This window comes from Cetorhinus maximus, chromosome 2, assembly GCF_964194155.1.
Source record: "Cetorhinus maximus chromosome 2, sCetMax3.hap1.1, whole genome shotgun sequence".
Lineage (NCBI taxonomy): Eukaryota > Metazoa > Chordata > Chondrichthyes > Lamniformes > Cetorhinidae > Cetorhinus > Cetorhinus maximus.
In genome coordinates, this window is record NC_135880.1 from 138,227,220 (window position 1) to 138,243,157 (window position 15,938).

The window sequence follows — 15,938 nt, forward strand, 5'->3', positions numbered from 1 at the left end:
CTTGAAGAGAGTTTTGGGGCTTTGGAGGGGGAAGAGAGAGAAGAGAAAAAGGCAACTGATGCATCTCCTGCATTTGTATAGAAAGATGCCATGGGAAAGGAACAGTGTTTTGGGGGTGATTGAGAAGTGGACCAGGGCGTAGCAGAGAGAATGGGTCCCTTTGGAATGCTGAAAGGGAAGAGGAGGGGAAGATGGTGGTGGCATCACGCTGGAAGCGGCAGACATGCCGGAGGATGATTCTTTGAATATGAAGTCTAGAGGGTGAAAGATGAGGACAAGGGAAATCCTATCTGGGAGGAAGGAGAAGGGGTGAGAGCAATCTGAGAAAGGGGATAGACATACGAACATATATACATAAGAATTAGGAGCAGGAGTAGGCAACTCGGTCCCTCGAGCCTGCTCCACCATTCAATAAGATCATGGCTGATCTAAATGTAACCTCAACCCCACATTCCCGCCTGCCCCTTGTTAATCAAGAATCTAACTAGCTCTGCCTTAAAAATATTCAAAGACTCTGCTTCCATCACCTTTTGAGGAAGAGGGTTCCAAAAACTCACAACGCTCTGAGAGAAAAAATTTCTCCTCATCTCTGTCTTAAATGAGTGACCTCTTATTTTTAAACAGTGATCCTTAGTTCTAGATCTCCCACAAGAGGAAACATCCTCTCCTCATCCATTCTGCCATGACGCCTCAGGATCTTAAAAGTTTCAATTAAGTTGCCTCTTATTCTTCTAAATTCCAGTGGATATAAGCCTAACCTGTCCAGCCTTTCCTCATAAGACAACCTGCTCATTCCTGGTATTAGTCCAGTAAACCTTCTCTGAACTGCTTCTAATGTATTTACATCTTTCTTTAAATAAGGAGACCAGTGCTGTACATACTACTCCAGATGTGCTCTCACCAATGTCCTGTACAACTGAAGCATAATCTCCCTACTTTTGTAAACAATTTCCCTCACAATAAATAATAATATTCTACTAGCTTTCCTAATTACCTGCTGTACCTGCATACTAACCTTTTGTGATTCATGCACTAGGACACCCAGATCACTCTGAATCCCAGAGCTCTGCAATCTCTCACCATTTAGATAATAAGCTTCTTTTTTATTCTTCCTGCCAAAATGAACAATTTCACATTTGCCCACATTATACTCCATTTACCAGATCTTTTCCCACTTACTTAACCTATCTGTCACTTTGTAGCCTCCTTACGTTTTCTTCCCGCTTTACTTTCCTACCTATCTTTGTGTCATCAGCAAATTTAGCAACCATTCTTTCTGTTCCTTTATCCAAGTTATTTATATAAATTGTAAAAAGTTAAGGTCTCAGCATTGATCCCCATGGTACACCACTCGCTACATCCTGCCAACCAGAAAAAGACCCCTTCATGCCAACTCTCTGCTTCCCGTTAGCTAGCCAATCTTCTATCCATGCCAATATGTTACCCCCTACATGATAAGCTTTTATTTTCCACAATAACCTTGATGTGGCACTTCATTAAATGCCTTCTGGAAATCTAAGTACATTACATCCACCGGTTCCCCTTTATCCACAGCTTATGTGGCTCCTTCAAAGAACTCCAATAAATTGGTTAAACATGATTTCTCTTTTACAAAACCATGAGCAGAATCTTCTGTTTGGTGTGTGGGGGCAGGCGCCGCATGCCGACTTGTAAAATTACGTGCGGTGACGTCGGGCGTGTGTCCCGACGTCACAGCGTGTCATTCTGATCTTCCGCTCAGCGGGCACACGCCAGAGTCAGCTGCGTGTCCGCCAAACTGTCAAAGGCCTGTTAAGGCCATCAATAAAACAGTTAACCCAATTGAGAAAGCTGCCCATTCAACCTTAAGGTTGGCGGGCAGGCGAAGAGCCCAGGCGCCTTCACATTTTTCATGAAACCTCATCCATGGTGTAGTTACAATTAGGGGGCCTGTACACCACTCCCACAAGTGACTTCTTGCCTTTATCATCCCTCATTTCAACCCAAATTGCTTCTACATCCTGGTTTCTTGAACTTAGGTCATCCCTGTCTAATGTGCTAGCACCATCATTAATTAACAGAACCACCCCTCCATCTTTTCCTAACTTCCTGTCCTTTTTAAATGTCACGTACCCTCTAATATTCAGGTCCCAGTCTCTGTCATCTTGTAGCCATGTCTCTGTAATGGCTATCAGATCGTACTTATTTATTTCTATTTGCACTATCAGGTTCATCTGTTTTGTTTTGAATGCTACGTGTGTTTAGATACAGGGCCATTAGTTTAGTCCTTTCACTATTTTTGTAATGTCTAGTCTTATCTGCTGATTTACTCTTGGATTTGTACTCCCTGTCCCTTCTTGTCACAGTCTGTTTATCATTTCCCATGTTAATACCTGTTTCTCTTACCTTTTCTCTACTCTTTTTGGTTTACCACATCTCCTCAGATTTGATCCCTTGCCCCCACTATTCAGTTTAAAACCCTCTCTCCTTCCCTAGTTATGGGCTCGCAAGGACACCAGCCTCAGCACGGTTCAGGCGTAGACCGTCCCAATGGTACAGCTCCCACTTTCCCCAATACTGGTACCAGTGCCCCACAAACCGGAACCCACTTATCCCACACCAGTCTTTGAGCCACACATTCATTACTCTAATCTTATTTATCCTATGCCAATTTGCACATGGCTCAGGTAATAATCCAGAAATTATTACCTTTGAGGTTCTGCTTCTTAATTTGGTGCCTGACTAGTCAGACTATGCAGAGCCTCCTTCCTCATCCTGCCTATGTCGTTGGTACCTACATGAACCTTGACCACGGGATCCTCCCACTCCCACTGCAAGTTCCTCTCCAGCCCTAAGGAGATGTCCTGATCCCTGGCACCAGACAGGCAACAAAGCCGTCTGGACTCTCACTCTTTCCTACAGAGAACAGTGTCAATCCCCCTCACTATACTGTCCCCTACTGCTGCTACATTCCTTTTTGCTCCACCCATTTGGATGGCTTCCTGTACCTCACAGCCATGGTCAGTTAGTTCATCCACCCTGCAGCCCCCACTCTCATCCAAACAAGCTGAGAGAACCTCAAACCTATTGGACAATTGCAGAGGCTCACACTCCTGCACTTCTACCCTCTGGGTCCCCCTACCTGCCGCAGTCGCAGTCACACCCTCCTGTCCCTGACCACTGACCAAATCAGAAGATCCTACCCTAAGTGGTGTGACTGCCTCCTGGTACAAAGCATCCAGGTAACTTTCCCCCTCCCTGATGTGTCACAGAGTCTGCAATTCAACCTCCAGCTCAATGACTCTGAGCCGAATGAAGTTCCTCAAGCCGCAAATACTTACTGCAGGCCTAGTCAAGGGACCTGTCAACCATGGAGTGGTGTATTCCTCAGCTGAGGAAAAAGAAAGACATATCAGAAACAATTGCATCAGAACAGATGTGATAGAGAAGGGAAACTGGGAAAATGGAATGGAGTCCTTACAGGAGGCGGGATGTGAGGAAGTGTAGTTGAGGTAGCTGTGGGAGTCAGTGAGCTAAGAGTAAATATTTGTTGATAGCCTATCCTCAAAAATGGAGACAGAATGGTCAAGGAAGAGAAGGGAAGAGTCAGAAATGGACCGTGTGAAGGTGAGAGAAGGATGGAATTTGGAAGCAAAGCTCATGAAGTTTTCTAGAGCAGGATACAATATTCAATGTATGCTTTTATACTCGCTTGGATATTGTGGTGCTGGTCACTTCCACAAGCAATCTGAGCATTGCATGTTTGGACTGCACCTGCATTGTCCAACATTAATAATAATAGTTACCCATGGGTGTAACAACAGGACCCACTTGTTATTTGAACTAGCTATTATGCTTTTTTCCTATGTCCTCACATGTGCTTTTCTGTACTTCCTTAACACAGTGAAAAATCATATTTAAGGTTTGAAGTCTGATGTAAACCATTAAACTGCTTTATTCCTCAGGCAGCAGTGAACATACAGAGCGACAGTTGCAATCAAACCTCACTTACTTTGTTCAATATTTACTTCTCTCTTTGAAACATGAGGAAAAGAAATAAAGCACACACCCTGTCCCTTTTCTGGGTTTGCTTTCATGTTTTTGGCATTTTGCCCATCTTTCAAAACAACTTCTAAATACAAAAACTGAGCTCTTTATTTTAGTTGCCAACTCTAGGCTAAGGGCTTGAACCTCACAGTCTTTTGATTAAAACTTGACATACTACCTGTGTATTACTGCTATGACTCTGGTTTAGAATATGGCTGACATCAAACTTAAGATGAGCACCAAAGCATTCCAGCTTGTGTCATTGGGTACTTCGCATACCCAAATTGAGGTCTAACGCCTATTGTTATCTCTTTGCAATTTTTCCCTGTCACGAATACAGCTGGTGGCAGGCCAGCTGCATTCAGGAAAATGTGGTCTACATGTGGCCTACACAGCAGTCTCCAAAGGGCTTGTTGTGGACTGCCACCTAAAAAGTAAGTTTGCTAAAACAAATCCTTAAATGCATGCAGAGGAATGCTTCTCCCAGATATAATGCAATGCTGAAGATCATTGCTAGCTTCCACTGAACCACTTCCTTTCCTAATTCTTCCCTCCCTCTTGATCTTTCTGTCCCTACCAATTGCTTCTTCTTCCTCTTGATCTTCATCCTCCCTTCCAATCACCTCCCAGTAATTTAACATATCTGGTGACTAATTTGATAAAATCATCATTATCAGGAAAGGGTCAAGTGGGTAAAAAACTCTATGCCCTCACTTTTAACTGGCCATCATCCAATTTCTGCCAAGTGGGTAGAATTAAAATTGCACCTTAATTAATTATGAAATAGAGTGAGTAACTCAGTGAATGATGAGGTTTTAATCAAACTCTGCCTTTGGTGCTCACTGTCAGTTCTGTGGATTGTAAGAATTCTTTTGAAAGACTTTCTTTTTTAGAATGCTTCCTCACCCTGAATAAGTATTCTTTAGGCTTTCCTGGCAGAAAACAATCCTGATACACCACTCAAGATTGGGTTTGCACTCATATTTGGTCAAAAGGACTCAGTATGAGCTGGGGCACTGAAAAAAGATCCTGATTTTGGTAAACAAAAAAGGCATTTTTACAGGTCCAAAATATCAATTTAACATTCTAGTTGATAAATTATGCCATGTGAAAGACAGAATTTATCACCTCTTTGAGGCATCCTAAAATACTTTGTAACCAATGAGTTACTTTTTGATAAATGTTTGGCCAAGACAGCAAGGAGAACTCCCCTGCTTTTCTTCAAAATTGTGGCATTGATCTTTTATGTCCGCCTGCATATGAGGGAAGATGAGGTTTCAGTTTAACATCTCATCTGAAATATGCTCTGCCTCCAGACAATTAGTGCCCCTTGGAGAATTAAATGGCTGTGGGGCAGCCAGTATCAGTGGGGATACATTCCCCACAGACTCTTCAGACGGCAGGGCAGGAAACCCTGCCACCCAAAAAATCCTGGCCATCAGAACAGTCTTAAGGAAGTATCTTAGCTTGGAAGAGCAGGAGGCAGAGTCAGTGTGAGTGGAGATAATAAATAATAAAGGATGGAAAACACTGGTGAGAGTAGCTTATTGGTGCACAAACTGTAGCACTACTGGTGGACAGAGTATTAGCCAAAAAATAAGTGGAGCTTGTAACAAAGGCAATGCAATAATTGTGGGGGATTTTAATCTACATATAGACTGGACAGATCTAGTTGGCAAAAGTAGTTTGGAGGACAAACTCATGGAATGCATTCAAGACAATACATCGTGGAATCAACTAGGCAAGAGGCTATGTTCAATCTTGTGGTTGATCACAGGATTAATTAGTAATTTCATAGTAAGGGATCTGCTAGGGAAGAGCGATCATAACAGGATGGAATTTCACATTGTGTTCAAGAGTGACATGTAAAAGTCCAAGATTAGAGTATTGAACATAAATAAAACCAATTATATAGATACGAGGGGTGAGTTGGCTAAGGTAGATTTTGAAATTAGATTAAAAGGTATGATGGTAGATGGGCAATTGTGAATATTTAAAGAAATATTTCACAATACCCAATGAACCTACATTCCATTGAGAAATTAAAATCTCCATTGGTAAAGGGACCCATCTGCGGCTAACTAAATAGATGAAGGATAGTATTTGATTAAAAGAAGTTTATAATATTGCTGAACAGAGTAATAAGCCTGAGGATTGGGAGACTTTTAGAAACCAGATGACCAAAAATTGATAAAGGCAGAGAAAATAGAATACGGGAGTAAACTAGCAAGCAATATAAAATAGATTGCAAGAGCTTCCACTAGTATGTCAAAGGAAATAGCAACGAAAGTAAATGTGGGTCTTTACACAGAATTGTTACGGTGCAGGAGGCCCATTCGGCCCATCGTGTCTGCACTGGCTCTCCGAATGAGCATTATGACTCAGTGCCATTCTCCTGTCTTTTCCCCGTAATCCTACACATTGTTTCTATTTCAATGATTTAAATAATCATTGAATTCCCTCTTGAATGCTTCCTGCCTCCACCACCAGATCCGAACCGCTCGCTGTGTGAAAAAAGTTTTTTCTCGCATCGTATTTGCTTCTTTTGCAAATCACTTTAAACCTTTGCCCTCTCATTCTCGATCCTTTTACGAGCAGGAGCAGTTTTTCCCTATCCACTCTGTCCTCATGATTTTGAACATCTCCATCAGATCTCCTTTTAGCCTTCACCTCTCCAAGGAGAACAGTCCCAACTTCTCCAATCTATCTTCATGCTGAAGCTTCTCATCCCTAGAATCATTTTTGTAAATCTCTTCTGCACTCTCTGCAATGTGTTCACATCCTTCCTGAAATGTGGCTCGCAGAACTGTACACAATACTCCAGCTAATGTCTAACTAGTGTCCTACACAAGCTCAGCATAACCTCCTTGCTCTTTAGAGGTTGAAGCAGGGGTGATTATAATAGGTAATAACAAAATAGCAAAGACATTAAACAAATATTTTGTGCATGTCTTCACAGTCAAAAACACGAAAACAAAATCAAAATAATGGGAGCAAAGTGTATAATGAGAACAAGGGACTTAAAAGTACTTATTGTTAGTAAAGAAAAATTGCTGGAGATATTAATGCGAATAAAAGCCAACAAATCCCCTAGGCCTGATGGCCAATATCCTAAAGTTCTAAAGGTGGTAGCTGCAGAGATAGTGGATGCACTGGTTGTGATCTTGGATGGGGAAAGAAAACAGGGAATCCATTAGCCTGACATCAGTTTTTGGGAAAATGCTGAAATCCATTATTAAAAAAGTAGTAATAGGACACTTAAAAAATTATAATGTGATTAAGCAGAGTCAGCATGATTTTTGGAATGGAAAACTGTTTTTGCCAAATCTATTAGAGTTTTCCAGGCTGTAACTAGCACGGTAAATAAAGGGTAATCAATGTATGTGGTATGTTTGGATTTTCAAAAAGCATTCAATAAGCTGCCACAGTAAAGGGTTCATGGAGTTGGTGGTAATATGTTAGCATGCATAGAGGATTGGTTAACGGACAGAATAGAAATAAACAGGTTATTTTCAGGTTGGCAGACAGTTAGTAATAGGGTCCTGTAAAGATCAGTATGCAAATTAACAAGGAGCAGGAGTAGGCCTTTCAGCCCCTCAAACCTGCTCCGCCATTTAATAAGATCATGGTTGATCTATCTGATAGTAACCTGAAATCTGCATTCCACCTACCACCGATAACCTATCACCCTCTTGTTTACCAATAATCTATCCACCTCTGCCTCAAAAATATTCAAAGACTCTGCTTCCACCACCTTTTCAGGAAGAGAGTTCTAAAGACTCACGGCCCTCTGAGTGGAAAAATTTTGCCTCATCTCTGTTTTAAATGGGTGACTCCTTATTTTTAAACAGTGCCCCTAGTTCTAGATTCTTCCACAAAAGGAAACATCATCTCCACATCGACTCTGTCAAGACCCCTCAGGATCTTATATGTTTCAATCAAGTCACCTCTTACTCTTTTAAATTCCAGTGGATACAAGCCTAGTTTGTTCAACCTTTCCTCATAAGACAACCCACCCATTCCAGGTATTCGTCTGGTAAACCTTCTCTGAACAACACTTCAACTATTTATAATCCATATTAATGACACAATGAAGGGACTGGTTATAATGTATCCAAGTTTGCTGATAATACAAAGCTAGGTGAGAAGGTAAGCTGTGAGGAGGACGCAAAGTGTTTGCAAAGGGCTATAGATAGGTTAAATGAGTGAGCAAGAAGCTGACAGATGGAGTAGACTGTGGGAAAATGTGAGCTTACTCCCTTTAGTAGGAACAACAGAAAGACAGAATATTTCTTAAATATTGAGCAAGTATTAAATGTTGGTGTCGAGAGGGATTTGGGTAACCTTATACACAAAACACAGAAGGCTAACATGCAGGCACAGCAAATTACTAGGAAAACAAATGGTATGTTGTTTTTTATTGTAAGGGGTTGGAATACAGGAGTAAGGAATTCTTTCTGTAATTATACAGGGTTTTGGTGAGACCACATGGAACACTGTGTGCAGTTTTTGGTCTCCTTATCTAAGGAAGGACATATTTGCCTTAGAGAGGATCCAATGCAGGTTCAATACAGTACTTTGATTCCTGGAATAGAAGGTTGTCCATTGAGGAGAGATTGAATGGAATGTGCCTATACTCTCTCGAGTTTAGAAGAATGAGAGGTGGTACATTGATACATTAGATCCTGAGAAGATTTGACAGGGTAGACACTGAAAGGCTAATTATCCTTGCTAGAGAGTCTAAAACTGAAGGGTACCATGTCAGGATAAGGGGTCAGTATTGAGATCAGAAGAAATTTCCTCACTTGGTGGCTGCAAATTTTTGGAATTTTCTATCCAGAGGGCTGTTTATGCTCAGTTATTAGTATATTCAAATCTAAGATTGATAGATTTTTGGATTCTAAGGGAATCAAGGGAAATTGAGATCAAATAGGTAAGTGGAGTTGAGGTTGAAATCAACTGATTTTGGTGAATGGCAGAACTGGCTCGAGGAGGCTGTATATCCTACTCTTGCTCCATTTTTATGTCCAATATTCTATTCACTTTGTTTCTGCTCTCTGATGCTTCCCCTCTGAAGGTGCAGTGTTCCATGATTCTTTTGTCTTCATTGATGGAAAGGGCTCTACCACATTGTGACATTATATTCAAATGTTGAAAGAGAACAAATCATTCAATAATATAGCCTTTAGAATTTTTCTTTGGTGGTCTTTATCACACATGGCCAAATTTCTACCCAAAACCCACTGAAGTGTAGTCACCTTCATCCTCTTATTATTTTTAGCCACTTGCCTTTGCTCCCCTGTCAGCACAGCCTCTCGGATCCTCTGTTGTTGGTCTCACTACCTTACCAGCAGCCCCATTTTAACTTAATCCAGGCATAATTGTAATTCAAGATAGCATTGTTACTGAGCACCAAACTTCCTTCTCCCTCCTGTTATCATTGAATTAACTCAATGATCCTGAATTTTCTGCAATAGCGATCTTGGGTACAAGCACTATCAGTTGTGCTCCCCATTCATCCAGTGGCAAATTCTAACTTCAATTTGCTGGAAAAATAATTAGGATACACAGCACTGCACATAGAGGTGGAACAGCATGACTAATGTCTGACAACGCAATCTGAGATAAAAACAGAACTTGCTGGAAATACTCAGCATGTCAGGTAGCTTCCGTGGAGATAGATTCAGAGTTAACATTTTAGGTTAATGACCTTTCATCAGAACTGGAAAAAGTTGGAAACAAAGCAGGTTTTATGAACAAACTGGTGGTCTCACACATATGAGAAATTCCATGGAGCTGATCATAAACCTGTTACCTTTAATAAATATTTTGAAACTCTTTTTAAAAAAGTAATTACATATACTTGGATAACGTTTTGTTTATCCTTTATAATAAAGATATGAAAAGGTTTTGACAGCAATATGTCTGGCAAGTAACTTACATTATTACTATTTCAAACAACCATCATAAATACTACATGCAGAGCACCACATGCAGTCCAACATCTAGAGAGTTGTTAACTTGAAGAATGGTGAGAATGTGGAACATGCTACCACAAGGCACAGTTGAGGCAAAGAACAGATGCATTTAGGAGGAAGCTAGGTAAACACATGAGGGAGAAGTAATAGAAAGGTATGCTATAGTTTGCCTTTGTCACAGCCACATAGGATGTCATTTATGACTTTGATAAAAGCTGTTTCATCACTGTGGCAGGATGGAAACCTGATTGGAAGGATTCAAACATGAAGTTCCGGGTAAGATTGGCATTCATTTTTGGGAGATGACAACATTTCCAAGGAATTCGAAGAGAATAGGAGATTGGAGATAGAGCAGTAGTTTGGAAGGACGATGGGGTCATGGGTATCTTCTTTGAGAAGGGAGTTGATGACAGCAGTTGAAGGAGAGAGAGACAAAACCTGAGGAGAGAGAACCATTAACAATGCCAGCTAACATGGGAGTCAGGAAGAAAAGTTGGGTTGTTAGTAGTTCACTGTGAATAGGATCGGGTGGATAGGAGGTGAGTCTCATGGACAAGATGAGCTTGGAGAGGGCATGAGGGAAGATAGGAGAAAAACTAGAGAAAGATACAAGTTCAGGGCTAGAAGAAGTTTGGCATGGTGGGCTTGGAAAAGGGAGGGAAGTGACAGGGCCAGATGATCATATGGTCTCAGTCTTGGTGAAAAATCCATAGCTCTTTACACCCATTGATGCAGGACGCAAGGGAGAGGGGTTTAAGAGGACAAGTTGTCATACAGGAAAGAAGCCAGTGGTTATCTTTGCATTCCAACAACAATAGAAACTGATGTTTATATAACATCTTTAACATTATAAAATGTCCCAAGGCTCTTTACAGGAGCATTATGAAAACAAAATATGACAACAACAATAACTGATATTTATATAACCCCTTTAATGTAATAAAACATCTGAAGGCACTTAACAGGAGCAATGTAAAACAAACTATGACACTGAGCCATATAGGGAGATATTAGATCAAATGACGAAATACTTGGTCAAAGGGGTACATTTTAAGAAATACCTTAAGGGAGGAAAGTAAGGTAGAGAGACGGAGCGGTATAGGGAGAGAATTCTAGAGCTTGGGGTCTAGCCAACAGAAAGCATCGCCACTGATGCTGGAGCAATTGAATTCCGGAACATTCAAGTGGCCAGAATTAGATGAGCACAGATATCTCAGAGGGCTGTGGGGTTGGAGGAGATTACAAATTTAGGGAGGGGCCAAGGCCATGGAGGGATTGGAAAACAAGGATGAGAATTTTAAAATCAAGACATTGCTTGGGCAGCAGAGTTTTGGGGGGCCTCAAGTTTAAGGAGGGTAGAATGTGGGAGACCAACCAAGAGTGTGTTGGAATAGTCGAGTCTAGAGGTAATAAAAGCACGAGTAACGGTTTCAGCAGCAGATGAGCTGAGACAAGTGTGAAGTTGGGTGATGTAACGGAGGAGGAAATAGGTGGTCATAGTGATGCCGTGAATATGAGTACCTATGCTCATTTTTAAAATTCATTCACGGGTTGTGGGTGTCTCTGGCTGGGCCAGCATTTATTGCCCATCCTTAATTGTCCTCGAGAGGTGGTGGTGAATTGCCTTCTTGAACCGCTGCAGTCCATGTGGCATAGGTACACCCACAGTGCTGTTAGGAATGTAGTTCCAGGATTTTGACCCAGCGACAGTGAAGGAACGGTGATATATTTCCAAGTCAGGATGGTGAGTGGCTTGGAGGGGAACTTCCAAATGGTGGTGTTCCCATGCGTCAGGACGGTCCTGGAACAATGAGCAGTTTTAGTCAGCAAGAACAGGAACAGAAAGTGCTTTATGTGGTCCAGCTAGATCTGGTGTTGAATGACTATATATGTTCAAATCTTCAGTGCTTAGGCTTAAGGGAACGGAAATAAGGGCTGTGCCAGGGTGAAGGGCTAAGGTTAGAGAGAGTAATGGTTTAATGGGGGCAAAGTCATTGAAGGTGGAGGCGAGGTGGAACAGCAAAAGAGTATAATTATAATATGGCAAAGAGGAAATCGGTGTATGAATGATCAGATTATTTGAAAGGGAATTTGCTGTTCTACAGTTGTTCTATTTCACTACAGTCAATTGCAAACCGAGACAGCTATGCTCTCCAGACAGGGCAGGAGGTGTTCCCAGGTTGAGAGAATGCTTATTCCCCAGTCCAGATTGCTCTTTGTTACTGCCGGCTGGCTTTGGCCAAGAGGGGGGTGGGGGCAAAGGAGGCTGAGGAGGGGCGGCGGCTCCTCCCAGGGCCCCGAGGCTGGCCAGACGCGCTGTGTTATTGGCTGCGGCTTTCAGCCGGTGTCAGAGGGAGGAGGAGGAGGAGGAGGCGGTGGTGGGGAAGAGCTGCAGCCTCTGTCTCCGCCCCGGGTAGACGGCGAGAGGGGAACAGAGAGGGCTGCTCCTCTCTCCCCCTCTCACCATCCATGACTCCCGGTGGAAGATGCGGCGGCCGCCGGGGACTCGGTGCTCAGAGCCTCCAGTGGAGAGGGGGAGGGAGCGGCTGAACATGTAGGGAAGCCGGGGGAGGAAAGGAGAAAGGTCTGTGTCCCCCGCCTCAACATGGCTGAGAACCCTGGCAGCGTCAAGACGGCGAAAGTGTGGCGGGAGGCAGCGCTGCGCTGCAGGAAACTCCGCAGCAACTTGCGGCAGCTGACCGTGTCCAGCCAGAGCAGCCAGAGCCTGACCCTGCCGGAGAACATCAGGCAGGTCCACATCCTCAACCTGGCCAACAACTCGCTGCAGGAGCTCCCCGAGGGGCTGGACAGCTCGCTCACCAACCTGCGGGCGCTCATCCTGCGGAGGAACCGCTTCTGCCGCCTGCCGCCGCCCCTCCCGGCCCTCCGGCACCTGGACGAGCTGGACCTGGGCCACAACTGCCTGGCCCAGCTGGCCGGCGAGCTGGGCGGCCTGCAGCGACTCCGCAAGCTCTGCCTGAGCCACAACAAGCTGCAGCTCCTGCCGCCCGAGATCGGCGACCTGGGCGGCCTGGAGGAGCTGGACGTCAGCTTCAACGAGCTGGGCCAGCTGCCCAGCACCTTCGGCCGGCTCCAGCGGCTCCGCACCCTGGACGTGGACCACAACAAGCTGACCCACTTCCCCCCGCAGATCCTGCACCTCGGCGAGCTGGAAGAGCTGGACTTCTCCGGCAACAGCATCCGCGCCCTGCCCCAGGAGATCCTGATGCTGCGCTCGGTGAAGATCCTCTGGCTCAGCGGCCTCAAGCTGTCGTGCCTGCCGGACACCTTCTGCCGGCTCACCGCCCTGGAGAGCCTCATGCTGGACAGCAACGCCTTGCACTCCCTGCCGCCCAGCTTCGGCGACCTGGGGCGCCTCAAGATGATCAACCTGTCCTCCAACCGCTTCGAGGACTTCCCGGCTGTCCTCCTGGAGCTGGCGAATTTGGAGGAGCTGTACCTGAGCCGCAACCGGCTGTCCGCCATCCCGCCCAAGATCTCCAACATCAGCCGGCTGGCCACCCTGTGGCTGGACAACAACAGGGTGAGGTACCTGCCCGACTCCATCGTGGAGCTGGTCCACCTGGAAGAACTGGTCCTGCAGGGGAACCAGATCGCTATCCTCCCCGATTCGTTTGGGAAGCTCTCCAAAGTCAGCCTGTGGAAAATCAAGGACAACCCTTTGATCCAGCCGCCCTATGAAGTCTGTATGAAGGGGATCCCCTACATAGCGGCCTATCAGAAAGAGCTAGCCCTGTCCCAGCCTGCGGTAAAACCCAGGTTGAAACTGGTACTGATGGGCTCTAAATGCGCTGGCAAGACCTCACTCAGACAGTGTCTGGTCGGAAACCTGTCGAGTCTCCCTGCAATCCATGGCAAAGGGATCGAGGTGACTCAGTGGGTGGCTGATGCTGAGAAGAATTTAACCTTCATTGTCTACGATTTGGCTGGGGACCAGAACTATGATCTTATCCAGCCGTTCTTTCTCTCTCCTGGCGCTCTTTATGTCCTTGTAGTTAGTTTGAAAGCTTATGTCTCTGGTCGGTTTTATGAATTGGTTGGGTATTTCTTGCACCTACTTGGGGCCAGGGTCCCTCATGGCGTTGTGTGTGTGGTGGGCGCACATGTGGACCAGTGCAATGAGAAAGAAGTGGAGGAAAAATGCCTGGACATTCATCATCAAATTGCCCTCCAAGAGAAGCGAGACGTTGAGGTCATGCAGGCTGTGGCCGAGAAGGTGGACGGGGCTCTAGGGCAGGAGTTTGACCTGCGAGCTGCTAACCCACATGCACCTTTTTATGGAGTCTCTGATAAGAATCTGAGGAGGAAGAAGGCTCAGGTACAATACCTATTGAACAACCGCCTTCAGATACTATCCCCGGTTATTACCGTGAGCTGTCAGGAAGACCACATTGGAATTAACCGCTTGAAGGACAAGTTGCTTTCGGTGGCTGAGCACCGGGAGATTTTCCCTAATCTGCACCGGATCTTGCCCAAATCCTGGCAAAGGTTGGAAGAGCTGCATTATAAACCCCAGGAGCTCTGGCTTTCCTGGTGGGACTCGGCCAGACTGGGATTACAAGCTGGTCTTACCGAAGACCGACTCCAAAGCGCCCTGTCCTACCTACACGAAAGTGGTAAGCTGCTGTATTTTGAGGACAGTTTGACTCTCAAAGAGTGTGTCTTTCACAACTTGACCAAGCTGATCGACATCCTGAATGTCTTCTTCCAGCGCGATGCCTCAGTTCTGCTCCAGAAGCTCTTGGCAGATGCCAATATTGATGAGCTGAGGGCCACACAACTCCACCATTATGTGGAGGGGTTCCTGCTTCATGGACTGCTCCCTCTGCACATTATTCGACTGCTTCTGAAGCCACACATCAAAACTCAGCAGGATCTCCACCTGATTCTGGAACTACTGGAGAAGATGGGACTCTGTTATTGCCTCAATAAACCCAAAATTACACCTCTAAACGGTGCGGCGGTTTGGTTCAAATTCCCCTGTTATGTGAAAAATGAAGTTCCTCATGCAGAAGCCTGGATCAATGGGTCTAACCTCTCTGGGCAACCGTTTGCAATTGAACAGCTCCAAGTGGAATACAGTTTCCCTTTTTTGTTCCCGCCAGGCCTATTTGCCAGATATAGCGTCCAGATCAACTCTCATGTTGTACAGCGGTCAGATGGCAAGTACCAGATCTTTGCTTACAGGGGCAAGGTTCCAGTGGTGATCAGTTACAGACCAACCCAAAGTAGTTTGCAAGCAGACACCTTATCTATTGCTAGTCATGCTTCATTGCCAAATATTTGGACAGCATGGCAAGCCATAATCCCTCTGGTGGAAGAACTAAACGTGCTCCTCCAGGAATGGCCGGGGTTATACTTCACTGTGCATGTCCTGTGCTCCAAGTGCCTTAAAAGAGGGTCCTCAAATCCTCATACCTTTCCAGGTAAGATAATTAGATGCAACTGTCTCAACACCTCCACATATGTGAGATTGAGTAAGCCTTCACTTGTATGTTTTATTCGTGCTTTAGATTCATTAGATCTTTCAATTTTATGTTCAGAACTGGAAATTCATATTTGAAATTGTGAAAGTTGTAGCTCTTGAACCCCTTGCTGACTTTATAACCACGCAATCATGTTTGCTAATGCTACTGTCAATGATTCTCCATATATGTGGTCTGCGGATCATTGGTGGTCCTGAGGGTCCTACATGTGGTCCACAGACTGGTCCAAAATGCCAGTCACTTTCTAGCAACGCCACAGTTGAGGCCATATGAGGGAGAGCAGAACCCTCAACCCCGCCACCTGGGAGATGACATACAACCAGAGCGACTCCCATGTGTGCAGCATGAGTAGCAATAAGCAAAAGCAACAGCAATGTAGTTTTATATGCAAGATTTATGTCACCGTTACAACATTCAGCTGCAAGAT

General features: G+C 44.6%; 1 protein-coding gene across 6 annotated transcripts in view; it reads left to right on the forward strand.

Moving 5' to 3' along the window:
• The first annotated feature begins 12,366 nt into the window (after positions 1 to 12,366).
• mfhas1 (multifunctional ROCO family signaling regulator 1) overlaps positions 12,367 to 15,938 on the forward strand; it is a 96,741-nt gene continuing 93,169 nt past the window's right edge. For 3 of the 6 annotated variants that reach the window (XR_013580451.1, XM_078570033.1, XM_078570054.1), the window contains exon 1: positions 12,367 to 15,451. Coding sequence is in view for 2 of the 6 variants with exons in the window: in XM_078570033.1 (XP_078426159.1) it covers positions 12,610 to 15,451 (2,842 nt within the window). In the remaining 4 variants the exon portion in view is untranslated. The remainder of the gene's footprint in view (positions 15,452 to 15,938) is intronic. The other 3 variants (XR_013580455.1, XR_013580452.1, XR_013580454.1) reach the window with 1 other exon arrangement.